Source organism: Equus asinus, chromosome 21 (genome assembly GCF_041296235.1).
Source record: "Equus asinus isolate D_3611 breed Donkey chromosome 21, EquAss-T2T_v2, whole genome shotgun sequence".
Classification (NCBI taxonomy): domain Eukaryota; kingdom Metazoa; phylum Chordata; class Mammalia; order Perissodactyla; family Equidae; genus Equus; species Equus asinus.
In genome coordinates, this window is record NC_091810.1 from 17,335,025 (window position 1) to 17,351,913 (window position 16,889).

Below are 16,889 nucleotides of genomic sequence, written 5' to 3' on the forward strand. Positions count from 1 at the left end.
TCTCTTCTCAGCTCTGATATATCTACACAGCTATTGAAATGATACCACTCGATTTCAGAACTTGATAACACTCATCAATTTTTTATATTTTACAATCTCCTATATGGCTAAGACAGCTTACGATACACCTCATCACATCGAAAAGATACTTATAGTACTCTTTTACTTATTCAAAAGAATTTTATTGAGGGCCTCAGACAAGCGCTAGACATTGTGTGGCACAGACACATCAGACACATCCCTGCCCTCTAGGAGCTTACAGGCTAACACAGCCTGACAAGTCATTAGTACAAGGGGGTGGAGCAGTGAATGAGGATCAGGGAGTAAGTGCTGTGAGTCAGAAAGGGATGGATCACACAAGCAACACCATGAGAAGGCTTCACCACAGAGGTAGGATTTCAAGAAGGAGAGAGTTTCCTAGGATTTTCACAGGTAGAATAGGTTTCAGGAAGATGATACAATGCGAGGACAAAGAGAGATATAGAAAAAGTTCTAGGTATGTTTGATTAGGGGGGTTGTCAGCGAAAAACAGACAAGCTTAGCTGGAGCAATGCCTTACGAGGAAGACAGTGGAAGATGAGGCAGGAGAGGTAGCTTGGAGCCAGAAGGAAGATACCACTGCCTCTCGATCAGTGAATGATACAGCGAATGCGAGCAGTTTGAGGAGAGTCTTCCACTGCGGTGCTGTGCGAGATGGAAGCAAGAGGACTCTAAGTGTCCAGGAGTGAGATAATCAGGGCCTGAACTACAGTGGCAGCTCTGGGAATAAATCAAAACATAGATACAAAACAGATCAGGAAGGAAAACTGAAATAACTTTATCACTGACAGGAAGTGAGGAATCCCAAGACTACCCTGAGGTGTCACAGACTAGGAAAATCTGGAGGAGGAGCTCATTTGGGAACTGCAGGGGCGGGAGAGGGTGAAGAGAAAGAAATGTTCTGAAACATCCTTTGGAGGGCTAAAGAAACCTAAATGAGTTTGAATTTTGCAGTGGTCTACTATAACACAAATCTCAGATACTTTTTTACTGGATAATAAAATGATACTCAAAGTTTCTCTGACCTTCGTCCTTTGACCTTGGAAGAAATCAGTGTAGTGTTTAAGCAAGGAAACCAGCACCGTGTTCTCATCATACTTGATTAAGAAGTAAGGTAGCGCTGGGACTCCTTCTGTTTGACAAAGATCATCATATGCACGCTGAAGAGCTTGAATCTGAAAACAGGAAACATTGCATTATTCTCCAGACAATTACATACCTAGTTCTGAGCCTAAAATTAACATAAAAGGTACTTTCAAGCCAGAAGACTGGAAACGACTGATCACATCCCTGTTACTCTTTTTGTAGCAAATGAACATAAAATAAAAAATCATACCACTTCACTTCTATAAACACTTTCCACGTGCATGGCAGTGTGTCTTCAACAGGGGCACAAGGGGACATTTATGGTACAGCGTGGTAGTTCCCTAAGATGTCAACCACAAAGGTCTAGAGGGGTATCCAAACATGATTTCTCTCCTGAAATAACCAAGCATGAATCTACCATGGATGCATTTCACCTTTTGAACCTTTCCATAATCTAACAGCTTTATTGGGACATACTTCACTTACCATACAATCCACCCATTTCAAGTGCACAATTCAAAGCTGTTTTTAGCGTGTTCCCAGGATTATGCAACCATCACTACAATAATTTCAGAACATTTTCATCCATCAGCAGTCAATCCGCAGGCAAAATTCTTTTCCCTACTTATATTTCTTTTTAGGAAATACTTCCACGATACCACAACCTTTGATTTGTCCTAAATAAACTCAGGATTTTTTAATCAATAAGGGCTTCTCCCTGGCTTTAGAATTCAGGGTTTTAGTGATTGATGTACTTCATGAATTCAAATCATCTTGTCACTCAATCTTTGCCTCAACAACAATCAGAATTCTTTAGTTTAGGGTCTGTTCTACCAGTCTGATTATTTTCATTGCCCTTCGTGGGACCATCTCCAACAATCTCATTTTCTTTCTTAAACTGCAAAGACTAGCTCTGCATCATGATGCAGAAGTTCTGCAACTTGGTATGAGGGTAGGAGAACGTCTTCTCTTTGGTTTCAAAGACTGTCTTCCCAAAGTATATTGCCTTATCATCTCCCACACTGAAAGTCAAGACCACATATTGGCAAATCCTTGCAGTATTTCAAAATGTTCTTATAATTCCTCCTTACTGACTGAGCATTTCACCAAATGTCACGGAAAACCTGGAAAAGTATTGCTCACTATTTCTTCAAAATGATTTTACAAACAGTTGGTGAAGAAGTCTGTTCCTAGTACTATCTTTGGAGGATTCCACAGTAACCATCTCTTCATCCAGACAAGTGCCTATCTGTCTTTAGAATGAGCTAGATAATCTACTCATACACGTTAAACCCAATTTTACCAGCATTTTGTTTTATTTCTTGATACCTGTTTTGGTGAAAACCTGTGATCCAAGCCCTCTGGTCCCTGAATGAGGGGTATACTCTCTGGAAGGCAGAGAGCGGGGGAGCAAAACCAATAGTAGAAGTGGTACTTCTTCAGATCCTAGAAGAAAAAATATAACATAGGACATCAGAATAGTACCAATGATTAAACTGAAATTCATCTATTAACTTAACTTCCCATAGCCACATAAGACAGAAAAACTGACACAAACAAGATATGACCAGCTTGTCAGAAATTCTCATCTCCGAAAGAACTCATGATAAAATACAGAATTTATGTCTTTATCCCAAAATAGTCCCACACACCACACGCTAAAATATCATGATAAACATAATGTACTTTATTGGCCACTTGCTAACAAAAAGTGCTCAATCAGTAACTGACAATATCGTCATCACTGTTTAATACACAAAAACCACCCTGGAAAGGAGCTACTATCATCCCATGTTATAGACAGAAAACTGGAGCTTAGAGAGGGGTGAAGAACTTGAACAAAACAAAGATAATAAGTGGCAGAGAGGGGAGCAGAATCCTGCTTCCAAAACTTAAGCTTTTGTCCACACATACTCAATGTTCCATCTGTGGAGGCATGCCCTCCAAACACAGTCTCATTCTCTTTACAATCAGATGAATTAAGCATGCTATTAAAGAAGCTGTGCTATTCATAACCTACATATGCCTGAGATAATACAACGTTGCTTTCAGAAACGCCTTATTGGCGAAATTCAAGTCAACAACTATTAAGCACTTGCTATGGACAAGTCAAAACATTGGACACTCTGATAAGAAGATGACTAAAACCCAGTGCAGCCCTTGGGCAGCTCACTCTCTGCGTGAAGCAGAGATAAAGTGAGTACATGATTAACTGTATGAGTCACAGAAGAGGGTCTAAGAACTAAGGAGCATCGATGACATAAGAGATTACATCTTCAGGGGTGTATCTGACTGCTTCTCCACCAGGGGAAGCGATGCAGGGGCACTGACTTGTGACGCTGTCCTAGATACTGTGCTCACTCAGGCTGAATGCTCTTGCCTGTGGATGCCTGCAGCATGTGTGGCCTGAATCACTCATGTGGTAGGATCCCACAGTTATGTGGGTATGTGACAGCATCCTCACCAGTCTGTTAGCACTGACCACAATGTAGTTTATTTGGGTAATTAATATTTCTTCTTGAATCTTGCTAAGAGTAAAGAGTAGATGGTGGTTAGAAGACTTTTTATTGAGAACTAATTCACATACCATAAAATTCACCCTGTTAAAGTGTACAGTTGAGTAGTTTCCTAGTATACTGACAAAGTTGTACCACCATCACCACCAATTCCAGAATATTTTCATAACCCCTAAAAGAAACTCCAATAGCAGAAACTCCCCATTAGTTCATAAGTTAAAAAACTCATTCACAGAAACTCCCCACACCCTCAGCTCTTCCCAGCCCCTGGAAACCACCAATCTATTCTCTGTCTCTACGGATTTGCCTTTTCTGGACTTTTCATATAAATGGAACCATACTAGATGACTTTTTAAATATAAACTTGTACATAAATGTGCGTCCAGATGAGAGAGTCTAGTAATTATAGTTTCCACAGTCTCTAATTCTGCTAATAACTGTTCAACTGAGAACAAATCCCCTTTTGACAACAGCAAAACAAACTATAAAACTGAAATTAGTGAAGTGTCTGTTTCTCTGAGTCCTAAAAACAGCAGAAATAAAAGCAAAAACACCTCCAGAGATTATTCTCTCTTCTTTGTACTTAAATGATTTGTCATAACTGATCTTTAGGAAAAGGTTAAATGATTCAAGACGGAGGACTTGGCGATTTCTAAGAAGCTTTATCAGGCCATCTTCAAAAGTCAGAAGGCTTGAATTTCTCAGGATGTTTTGTAGGATACAAAGGACCTCAACTGAATTAAACATAAAGCCTTTTGTGTCTGAAGATTTTAAAAGATAGAGACTTTTAATTTTTTTTAAAGGCAGGCTAAGAATGCACAGTAAAAAAGGCAACAAGGCTAACATACACACTGACTCTAGGAAATGCCTTAAAACTTTAAGAACTAATGTTATTTTTCTATTTAAATTGCCAACTGGATTCTACTAACTAGAATTCTTGATACAGAAAAAGTATTGACATTAAAGTAACAAAACTAGAAATCTTTAACTAGCATGACTTATATCTATACCAATAGCGAATTTACAAAATCACTCAAATTTACAGACAAATTATCAATGCCAAATTACACCTAGTAATCTCATGAAGAATTTAAACATTTTTCTATCTCCCCTACTATTGCACAGAAAGCTTTATAACTGGCTAGAAAATGTGCTCCTTGTAGACAGCCACCCTTTGGCAAGGCCTCCAGTTTGATTCCTGTCATTCCCTCAGTAAATCAGAGAGGCAGCCTTCAGAAGAGATGGAGAATTAGTTCGTGGGGGAGGAAGAAAGGCAAGACCTGTAACTCAGCAAAAAAAAAAAAAAGAGAAAAATGTGGGGAAGAGGATTAATACCCAAAGCTGATGAAGCTGTGGTGACAACACATAATACATATCAACATCAATATGCTTATATGCCTGCTCCACAGAATATAGTCTAAAGAAATAAAATGAACAGGAAAAAAAGATCAGCATGGCCAATATTCTTCACAGCAACAATTTTTTAATTGTGAATATTGAAAACAGCCCGGACGCACAAGGGTCTATAGAACACACACTTAACAAAATAGTGTACAGTCAACATAACTGTAAGGGATAAATTAGTTTTACATGTAGATATATAGAGATACACACACATATACTTATATGTGTATATATATACGTGTGTGTGTGTGTGTGTGTGTGTGTGTGTGTAGCTGGTCCTTCCATAATCAACCCTCACCTTTTCCCTACTTTCCCCATCACGGAGACCAGGTCCTTTTACTTTCATAGGTAGCAGATGTTACCCTATTGTGATCTCTTTCCCTCTTCAAAGCTGCCCCTAATGTTCATTTTAATTAGATCTCACTTACATAAAACATTTTTCTTTCTCAAAAAAATGTAACTGTCTAGTCAAACTATGTAGTATGATCTCCTCTAGCCCAGAAAACGCTTGGGGATGGTCGGGATCCCCAAGACACCACCTTTTCCTTATGTTAATGGACCCAGCAACTAAGCTCTGCAGGACTGTATTTAACGAAGACGTCAGCAACAAGGGCCCACTGCTCCCTGAACCTGACTATCATGTCCTGAATGACAAGAGTTGGGTCACTGTGCTACATAAACCATGCAACTACTACCAGTGTATGACCATACCAGGATGATCAATAAGAAGGAGTTAATTTTGCACTGGTACTAAGTGCCAGCACTGTTGGACCACTAACCAAATGAGCTTTTCTTAAACAGTCATCATCTGACTAACACAAGGTGATAGCTTCAGCGAAACGAGAGCCCACTGTTCTATCAGCACACTGGGTTTGGCCAGGGCATTCGAGCAATCTAAATGTGAACATGGGTCCATTTACTTACTGCAAATGTCAAGAGGAGGAACTTGTTGAGGAGGACAGGGTTTTCGAGGGCAGCGCCCGATTTTATGGATTCCCATATCTGCCAGAAGAAAGAAAAGCGTCAGGGCAGGTGATCAGGCGTCTCGGAGCTTCTCACTCTCAAGCAAAGTACAGAGCTGAAAAGCACCAAGCTCTTCTTTCCTAGAGGTCTAGCACCACTTATCCCAGGCAACCAAGAGGGTCGTTACTCTCTCCGCCCACTTCACACGGCCTCTCCACCAGCCACACTCCCTGCAGAGGCTGAGGAAAGCGAGAGAACCCAGAAGCTCCTCTCAGTGGGTCTCAGCATCAGAGGAGGCAACCAGGCCATTTTCATGCCTTCGTTACTTCCTTCAACAAGTGTTTACTTATCGTCTACTACATACCAGGCACACTGGGGTTACAGAACTAAAAGACACAGTTCCTACCCTCAAGAACCTTATAGTCTCGTGAGAGACAGAGAGGCATCAATGTCCGAGTACACCACCAGGCAGGATGCGCTATCGCAGAAGGATGTAGAATTCCTGGGAGGAGCACCATCTTGGCTGGGGAAGTAAGAGGGAAAAGAGCCAGGGAGAGGCTCCAGGAGTGATCTGAACCACGTATAGGGGATTTCTTAAAGTCTTATTTGGGATTATATTGCCCTCAGACATGAAGGAAAGAGAACAAATTTCAAGTTTATGAGTACTTAGCAAGTTTTGTGACTGGAAGCAGCAGCTGCTGGTCACAAGATGTTTTAGTAGCTAAGATTAGTTGCTAAACATTGTGTCACTAAGCAACACAAACTGTTGGACCAATAAAAGCCATTGCCCCCAAATGGGTGGAAGAGGGAAAGAAGCAAAGAGAAGTTCTTGCTATTGAAGTCATTACCTTGGAGGAGCTGGACCACTGAAGAGCAGGCTCCTGCTTCTGCTAAGCTGTGGCGGGGAGACTGCCAGGGGAAGGCTGAGCCCCGGGGAAGGGCTAGGATTCCCGTGAGGAGCAAACTGCTGTTTTCAATGATAGAGTAAGACCTGACCCAACTCTTTGCAGACAGCTTTTTAAAAGTGCAGCCAAGACAGGAGGCTCAGGAGCAGTCAAGCCACAGGTCAGGGAGACAAGAACATCCTTGGAGGATCATCCAACGAAGACTCAGATCATCACCTGAGTCACACACTGTATCTATTGTGAGGGAGGAAAGGGACGCCCACCTCAGCACCAAAGGAGGGAGACTCACTTCTCAGACCATGGCACCCACATAAATAAGACTCCTTTGTTTTATAAGACTAGTGTGAACAACACTTGATTAAGTGGGTTGAGAGGATGGGATAAACTATCCCCCCATCCTCACGCTAACTCAGATGTGAAGAAGTAAAGGAAAGACATTCCAGGAAGAGAGAACATCATGTGCCAAAGGTAAAGGAGAGAACAAAGAGTAGGTGAAGGAAGGAATTAGGAGTGATTTGCTGTGACTGAGTCAGAGGAGGAGGGATAAGAGTGACAGCACAGAGAGACCACAGAGGCCAGGCCCCAAGGGGTCCTGTAAATCAGATGGAGCAGTTTAGACTTAGTGCTGAGGATCCTGGAGACGCCATATGATCATCTCTGACAGCACTACAGTGCTTAGGCTGGAAAGCCTCTCCAAGGGGCACAAAGAACAGAGAACCCAAATGCATTCAGACACAGGAACACAACTCGCAGAGAGGTCAAACTGCTTCAGAATGCTAACTGGAGATCAGCAGCAAAGCTTTTCACACTGCCCTGGCATGAATTGCCAGCCTATCCTCAGGTGAGAGCCTGAATGTCTCCACTCTGCCCTTCCCAGCAACACAGAAGCCCACAACTACCTTGGAGTACTGACTATCTACTAGTTTCTAGGACAGACCCACGCACCTGACCAGAAACAGCCTGCCTGCCGCGACCACAGAATATATGATGCATACATCACGCTTTCCCAGCTAACCTCGTCTGCTGCTTGTTCCAAAAGTAGCTTCTTATCCGCAGCCTTGAAAGCTTCGAGGGTGTTGGTGTTATACAGTGTTCCAATGGCCGGGCAGCAGTGAGCTGGGGTGGGGGCACTCCTGGATACGAGAGAAACAAGGTTAAGCAGGCACAGCTGGGACTCAGAGAGCCAGGGAGTGACAAACGAACCAACACAGCAGTGGGAGACAAAGGACAGTGCTCTGTCGGGCAAGGAGAAGATCGATTGTACATTTCTTTGGGAAAAGATGAATATCATTTAACAACCAAAAACAGGCACTGTACCCCAAAAAAGCCTCTATATTCCTTTTACCCTAATCTCTCAGCATGCTGTTATTCCATTGCCCCTCAAACATAAGTTCATTTCCTATTTTTCCTTCTTTCCCATCTTTAACCTAAATGGGAAACATCATTTATTGAGCTTCTATTGTGCTGGGAACTGTACAAGGTCTGAATTCACATAACAGCTTGTTCCTCCATTTAAAGGTTTAAATAACTTGCTAACGTCACATAAGAATAGGGAGAGCTGGAACTGAAAGTCAGAACTAGTTGACTCCAAGGTATTGTGCCGTCCACTCCTCACTCAAGCCCTCCAGGCTTCAAGGCCCCCTCAGCCTATTTCAAACCCTCCTCCTCCAGGAAGCCATCTCCCATTTTTTCTGGTAATGGTTGGTGCATTAAACTGAGCATATTTTAGAGAGTTTTCAAGACCGACAGTCACATACACCTGACTGGAGGACAGTAAACTGCTCGAGGGCAGAGAGCATGCCTCCCTCTTCTGACCGTCCCCAGACCTAGCCCAGCTCAACAGGCTCTGCACAGCACTGCTGCTGAGCAAACCCCTGCTGGCTATCCGAGTCACACAGACAAAATGTGTTACACTTGGGCTACCTGCCAATCATCTGTGCCACAAGTGTGTCACAGTCGACACTGCCCCCAAAGGCCTCAGGGTCTTCACAGCAATTCAAGTCAGGAGAGGAAAAGATGAGTCGATTCTGAATACAAACTCAGAGGTGGAAAAATCTGGTCTCTTCTCTGAAATGATTAACTTGTGTTTCAGAAGTTACAGATGCTCAATGAAAAGATCCATTTCATTAGTAGCCTAATATTGTTGTCACTTACTACTACTGCAGAGAGAATGCATTTTTATTGATTACACTGATGGCAGCCATATGGTTTACAAGACCCAGTGTCTCTTCCTTTGAAATCTGCATAAAATAGGATTCAGGGGGGCTGCAAGGAGAAGTGATCTAAACCTAGAATATGTATGGAGGGATGCAGTGAGTGAGGAAGGCTCTGCCAAACGCCATCTGTAAGGCTCAAACACCAGGTCCTGGGGGAGAAATCATTTTCAACGGCCAGAGTCTTCCTTAGGGAGCTGGTGAGTCAGCAAATCATAGGTTATCCGTCACCACGTATTCCAATAAATGAATATTTTTCGTTCAGGTGAGATGAGGCCATCAAAGATAGACTTGAAGAGAAAAAGAAATCACAAAGGGGCGAGATTAAGCCTAGAGAGAAGGAAGAAGCAGGGTAGTTGGTAAACTAGGCCTTCTACATTCAGACTTGGCTTTACGAAATTAGTGCTGAAACAGAAGGAAGGATGCTATGATCTAATATGGATACGAGCACATGAGGACATGTCCAAATGTCCCCGGTGTGTGAATGCCATGCCAAAGCCTCACTCCAAGAGTGGAGGAAACTATGTCTCAAGAATTCAAGCAACTGCCAGGACAGCTACACGCCTAGAACATCAGTGCTCATGCAAGTTAACTGGTGATGACAAGATGAAGTTTCAAAGGAGAAGCATTTTGATGACTAAAGTTCCACCACGGGAAATGGTCAGGGAAACAAATTTAAAAAGTGATGATGGGAGGCAAAGCCATTCTACCAGCTTCTCAAGGTTCAAGTTTCACTTGTTCCACAAAGAGGTGGCTCCAATGAGGAGTGGAAAGAGCCCTAGACTTGGAAACGAGAATTTAGTCCAAATCCTGGCCTTGGGACACTTATTGGTTTAGTTTCCTACGATTCCATTTATATGAAATGTCCAGAATAGGCAGATCCATAGAAACAGAAAGCAGGTTCGTGGTCGCCTAGAGTTGGGGGGAAGCACAAGGGAGGAATGGAGAGTGGTTGCTAATGGGTACACGGTTTCTTTCAGGGGTAATGAAAGTGTTCTGCAATTAGATAGTGGTGGCGGTCATACAAGCTACTAAAAACCACTGAATTGAACATTTTTAAAGGATGAGTTTTATGGTATGTAAATTATATCTCAATAAAGCTGTTAAAAAAATCAGAATTAGAAATCCGCCCCATATCCTAGAGCTAATAGTGAACTCACAATGATGTGCACTAACCTGGCAAAGAACGGACCTCACGGAGGCCTGAAGCCGGGCCTGCTTGGGGACGTTACCCCCTAGAAACTCACTTCACTCAGTCTCGAGGCGATTACTCAGGAGAGTCCTGAGGCTGTTTTGTTCCCGTTATTTACACTTGGCCAAAGGCAAGCATGTGGCCAGAGCCCCCATAACAGACAGGTAGCGGAGGTGGCCGGGATGGAATAATCTCCCAGAAGAAGGGCAGAGGTTGCTTTTCACACCTGGAGGAATCTTTGCTGCGTGTACATCAATTTGCATGCCCACAGGAACTTTGGGAACCTGGGAAGTCACATTCAGTCTCGGGGCATGCTGCTTTATCATCTGCTTTCCATAATAATCTGAGTTCCTATTTATAACATCCTCTAACAGAGTCCATTGGCATCTTTCCATCAACCACACCTCATCTTATTTTGACAGCCATGCACTTAGACTGCTTGTAATTGAATCCAACAATTATTTGAGCAACTAGTACACATCAGATCCGTGTTAGGTGCTAGCGAGGGAGCAGAGAATAAGATACAGCCTGTGCCCTGCAGAGGTGATTTTGCAAATGAGTCTTATTTCCTTAGCTACTTTTTTTTTTTGCTGAGGAAGACTCAACCTGAGCTAACATCCGTGCCAATCTTTCTCTGTTTTTTAGCATGTAGGCTGCCAGCACAGCATGGCTGCTAACAGAGCAGCGTAGGTCCATGCCTGGGAACCAAACACAGGCTGCTGAAGTGGGGCATGCTGAACTTAACCACTAGGCAACCAGGTCTGGCCCACCTTAGAAACTTTTTAAGTTCTTTGAGGGCAAGTGTTATGCTTTCTATTTCTCTGATTAAGTCCAATTTGAGGCTTAGAAAAGAAAAAATATTTCTTACAACTAAAAACATATGTGTTCAAGGGAAAGAGACCTAAGGAAAGAATTTTTTTTTTTTACCAGTTTCACTTGATAACAGATTGTCTGCCAAAATCTATTCTCCTCTTCTTAAACAGAAATAGAATATATACATGATGCTTGTAGCTGGGCACATTTCAGTCTTCCTTGTAAGAGAATTGAGGCCTGTGCTCCCTCCAACAGAATCTGAGTGGAGTGATGTGTGTCCCCACCCCATTAGGGCATTTTAGAGACTGAGTGTGTCTCTTCCACCTGTTTTCACCCTGGCTCTCTTTCTCCTTCTATCTATTGTTACATGGAGGTGACAATTCAGTCTTATGCAGCACACAAAGGCAAGCCCTGCCACAAGGGGGAATAAGACTGGACCCTCACCCTAGACTAATAAATGGGCAAGAAATAAATTTCCTTTGTGTTTGAGCCATTACATTTTTGGATCTGATTCAGCACCTTCCAGCACAAGACAGTTGGTGTCTGATAAAATACTACTTGAGGGGCGGGTCCCGTGGCCAAGTGGTTAAGTTTGCGCACTCCAGCTTCAGTGGCCCAGGGTTTCGCCAGTTTGGACCCTGGGCGTGGACCTAGCACTGCTCATCAAGCCATGCTGAGGTAGCATCCCACATAGCACAACTAGAAGGACCTACAACTAGAATGTACAACTATGTACTAGGGGCCTTTGAGGAGAAGAAGAAAAAAAAGATTGCCAACAGCTGTTAGCTCAGGTGCCACTCTTTAAAAAATACTACTTGACTGATAACTCACCTAATACTCACCTAATACAATGTAGAGAATAGGATCCTGTGTTGCCAGCTTCTGGCAGAGACCCAGCAGACTTCCAGGGACGCAGAGTAAGAGGGATTTACCTGGTGTTATGCAAAGCTGAGATACTCTTGGCATCTATAAATGAGTACTAGGACTGTTAGCTCTTCAACTGTGTCTTATTCCTCTCTGTCTTCCCAGTGCCTAGCATGCTCTATTATTAAGATACAGAGGAAGCAATCAGTAAGTATTTCAGAAATAACTATTACCTCTCCACATGTATTATAGCACAGAGCACACCATAATGCAAATAGCTGTCTTCTACCTCTATTGAGAGGTCCTCCAGAGCTCTAGGTTTTGAAAGTCTTTGTATTCCCGATACCTACACATCCTGCACATAAGAGGCACTCAGTATCTGATGAATAAATTCATAAAGATTTTCCCTACAAACCCATGCAGATGTACAGCAATAAAAACAAAGAAAGGGGGCTGACCCCGTGGCCGAGTGGTTAAGTTCGCGTGCTCCGCTGCAGGCGGCCCAGTGTTTCGTTGGTTCGAATCCTGGGCGCGGACATGGCACTGCTCATCAAACCACGCTGAGGCAGCATCCCACATGCCACAACTAGAAGGACCCACAACGAAGAATATACAACTATGTACTGGGGGGCTTTGGGGAGAAAAAGGAAAAAAAAATAAAAAAAAATAAAAAAAATAAAAAAAACAAAGAAAGAACAACAATAATGAAAATAATTTAAATATAAAGAACTCATTTCTTCTAAGGAACTCCAAGTGCTTTCATTAAACTTTCTAATTGTCTTAATCTGCCCGGGCTGCTATAACAAAATACCACAGACTGGGTGGCTTACAAACAGAAATGTATTTCTCACACCTCTCGAGGCTGGAAGTCCAAGATCAAGGTGACAGCACGGTCGGGTTCTGGAGGAGGCCCTCTTCCAGGTGCAGACGGCCCACTCTCAGCTATGCCCTCACATAGTGGAAGAGGCAGCCTAGCTCTCTGGGGCCTCTTTGATAAGGGCACAAAGCCCATTCATGAGAGCAACGCCCTCATTATCTGATCACCTCCCAAAGGCCCCACCCCCTAATACTGTAACCTTGGGCATTGGGTTTTCAACACATGAATTTTGAAGGGGACACAAACATTCAGACCATAGCACCAACCATTCTAAGAAAGAGGGACTCAGAAAATCATAGACTTTAAAAACTGGAAGAAACATTAGAAGCTAAGAGTTAGAGATGAGGAAACCGAAGCTGAGAAAACTAAAAGGACTTATTCCAGGTCCCAGAGTTAAACACTGTAGATACCAGATCTTCAAACTTCAAATCCAGGGCTATCTTCACAACACTAGAGAGCATGTCTCATTCTTGCTCATCTCCCCCAGGGCCCACTATGGAGCTTCACACATTGTGAGCAGTCAATAGCTAAATGAAAAAATATGACCAGTAAAATCGAGCAATCTGCGTTAAAGTCACAGCTATAGGATCACAGATTTTCATATTTCCTTCAAATAAATTTTCTAGATTGCTGAAGTTTAAGATGCTTGGATTTTATAAGATCAAGCCTAACTTCTGTGAATTGCTTTTTTCTACAATTAATTGTTCCAAAGAATGAAACTATTAATATCTTCGAAAAGACAACCTTCAGTCTAGTCTCAGATTAAAGACAGGAGTGAGGCTAGCTTGTGATGAATGTTCGAATCTCCATATTACGTTAAAATTACAGCACTGATAGTCCCCATTTTACCATCTTCAGATAATTTAACGCTTGAATGTCGTCTGTATTTTCCTTATTATTTTGTAATTGCTCCAAAAGTAAGTTAGTGTTTGCCAAAACAGGAGAGCGACTACTGGGATTTGATTTGTTTTGACAAGTAATCAAAGGAATTTATTACGGACCAAGAAAGCTCTGAAGAGAACAAGAAACACCAACATTCACCTTCTAAAGACAAAAGGTACTGACTTTTGGAGAGATTTAAAAAATAAAATTCTAGGGATACTTTATTTGAAATCTGCTACCCTTTGACTACTGCCACTTTCAAAAGCCTGGCAGTCCTTCCAAAGGCCTCTCTGACTTCCCCTGATCCCTCACCTTGACACTGCAAAGGTACAAGGAAGCAGAAAAAGTTGACCTCACTGCAGCCTTTAATTCGTCAGCTCTCAACTGTCTTACAGCCTCTCAGTACGGTTTCTGTTCCCCTCTTTTGTGCAGAATTCAGATTGAGAAACTGAATTCTCAAGAACCACCAAAGATCTAATCAACAAATCCAATGGCCCTTGACTGAACTTTGACGTTCCTGCTTCTGACATTGTTGACCATCTCTTTCCTTCCTGAAAACATTTCCTTCTTTGGTTTCTGCAACTCCTTTCCGGTTCTTCTTCCTGTCAGACAACTTCTATCTCCTTTGCTAGTTCTGCATCTTCTTGCCCTCCCTAATCGAGTACATTCACAGCTGGCCCTTTGTTCTCTTTGACTCTTCTTCTCTTACAGCCTCACGACCTCCTCCACGTGCAAGACTCCCACATCTAGTCTGACCATGCTTCCTTGACTCTAGTGCCTCTTGGACATTTCTACTGAACACAGCACTGTCATCTCCAACTCAATGTGTTCTAAACCAAACTCAGCTCCTCCTAAAACTGTAGCCCCCTCCTGGTTTCTCTATTTCTGTAGAAGACAAAATGCCACCACCTACTTAGATTGCAAGCTCAGAAATACATTTTACCTTTTTCTCACACTTGCTTACTAAATTACGCCACACATGACCTTGGGCAAGCCATTTTACCTTTTGACCCATTATTCCCTCATCTCAAAATGAAAAAAAATCACAGATGGGAGATCTGAAAGGATTATAGATGTGAAAATGCCTGGCTAATTAAGTAATAAATGTCTCTCTTCTCTCTAGAAACTCCCGATGGCCCCCAACCAGATAAAAAAACTCTTTGAAGGCATATGTCTTACTTCTTTGTATAGCCCTATAATGCCTTTCACAGCAGCTTGTACAGAAGTAGCCTAATAAACGTTCATTGATGCCTGTGGATAAGTAACTAAAGGAGTAAGTCAAGAGGTACCAATAAAGGATCACAAAATATTAACTACAATCAAAATCAGGAGGGATGTTATGTAAGTCTCAATCAATCTAGATGGTACTTGGCACCTAACAGGCTTTAACAAATATCTGCTTAAAAAATGAAGCAGACAATCCTAAGCATCCAGCACTTGTCTCTGTGCTACGGGAGGTAAAGAGAATCATGAGGAGCCGGTCCTGCTCGCCGGGAGGTCCCCCAGTACTCCCTGTGGTCCACCTATGAGGGAGGTTAAGAAGGCTCATTCCTTGCAAAAAGCAGTGTTCTTTACTTTAGATTTTAAGCAAAAAATACTCACATGTCAAAAGCACTGAACTCCAACGTTAAGCGAGCTGGCAGCCCAGCAGAATCACCTGGAAGAAGCATTACCACATTTGCAATTACAAGTCAGTAATAGCAGCATTCATAACAAAAACATTTGCCAATGATTTTGTTCTCTTTGTTGAGCCCAAAGTGCCCCATCCAATTCCTGGTTATCCAAACTAAACAGGGACTTGGCAGAAAATGACAGAGCTTCTGTGAATTCAAGGAATTTGCCAAGAATATAAAAAAAGATTTATTAGAAAAAAATATTTCCAATCTCCTCCCCCAGAAATACTAAGTAATCAGTATTAATTCTTTGGATTAACAACCTGGGTTTCCCTACTCCCTTTCTTTTCCCTGCAACAGAAGAAAAGTGAAAATGAACTTGGGTTGAAAGTCAGGAAGTAAAATAGAAACCAAGGAAGAGCATTAACTATAAAAGACAAGGGTGTCTGATTCTTTACAGAATTAGAACAAAGAATCCTAAAATTCATATGGGGCAACAAAAGACCCCGAATTTCCAAAGCAATCCTGAGAAAAAAAGAACCAAACGGGAGGCATCACAATCCCTGACTTCAAAACATACTACAAAGCTACAGTAATCAAAACAGCATGGTACTGGTACAAAAACAGGTGCACAGATCAATGGAACAGAACTGAAAGCCCAGAAACAAAACCACACATCTATGGACAGCTTATCTTCGACAAAGGAGCTGAGGGCCTACAATGGAGAAAAGAAAATCTTTTCAACAAATGGTGCTGGGAAAACTGGACAGCCACATGTAAAATAATGAAAATTGACCATTCTTTTTCACCAAAATAAACTCAAAATGGATCAAAGACCTAAAGGTGAGACCTGAAACCATAAGGCTTCTAGAAGAAAATGTAGGCGGTACACTCTTTGACATCAGTATTAAAAGGATCTTTTTGGACACCATGCCTTCTCAGAGAAGGGAAACAATAGAAAGAATAAACAAATGGGACTTCATCAGACTAAAGAGCTTCTTCAAGGCAAATGAAAACAGGATTGAAACAAAAAAACAACCCACTAACTGGGAAAAAATATTTGCAAGTCATATATCTGACAAAGGCTTAACATCCATAATATATAAAGAACTCTCACAACTCAACAACAAAACATCAAACAACCCAATCAAAAAATGGGCTGGAGACATGAACAGACATTTCTCCAAAGAAGATATAATGATGGCCAATAGGCACATGAAAAGATGCTCATCATCGCTGATCATCAGGGAAATGCAAATCAAAACTACACTAAGATATCACTTTACACCCATTAGAATGACAAAAATATCTAAAACTAATAGTAACAAATGTTGGAGAGGTTGTGGAGAAAAAGGAACCCTCATACACTGTTGGTGGGAATGCAAACTGGTGCAGCCACTATGGAAAACAGTATGGAGATTCCTCAAGAAATTAAAAATAGAACTACCATACGATCCAGCTATTCCACTACTGGGTATCTATCCAAAGAGCTTGAAGTCAGCAATCCCAAAAGTCCTATGCA

General features: G+C 42.1%; 1 protein-coding gene across 13 annotated transcripts in view; it reads right to left on the bottom strand.

Annotated features, from left to right (window-relative positions):
• The window catches only part of ATG7 (autophagy related 7), a 350,121-nt gene that overhangs the window by 221,247 nt on the left and 111,985 nt on the right, over positions 1-16,889 (bottom strand). For all 13 annotated transcript variants that reach the window (XM_070493096.1, XM_070493097.1, XM_044755028.2 and 10 more), the window contains 5 exons: positions 15,357-15,411; positions 7,929-8,046; positions 5,970-6,047; positions 2,455-2,571; positions 1,065-1,214 (listed from right to left, as the gene is read on the bottom strand). In XM_070493096.1, the coding sequence (XP_070349197.1) occupies positions 1,065-1,214; positions 2,455-2,571; positions 5,970-6,047; positions 7,929-8,046; positions 15,357-15,411 (518 nt within the window). The remainder of the gene's footprint in view (positions 1-1,064; positions 1,215-2,454; positions 2,572-5,969; positions 6,048-7,928; positions 8,047-15,356; positions 15,412-16,889) is intronic.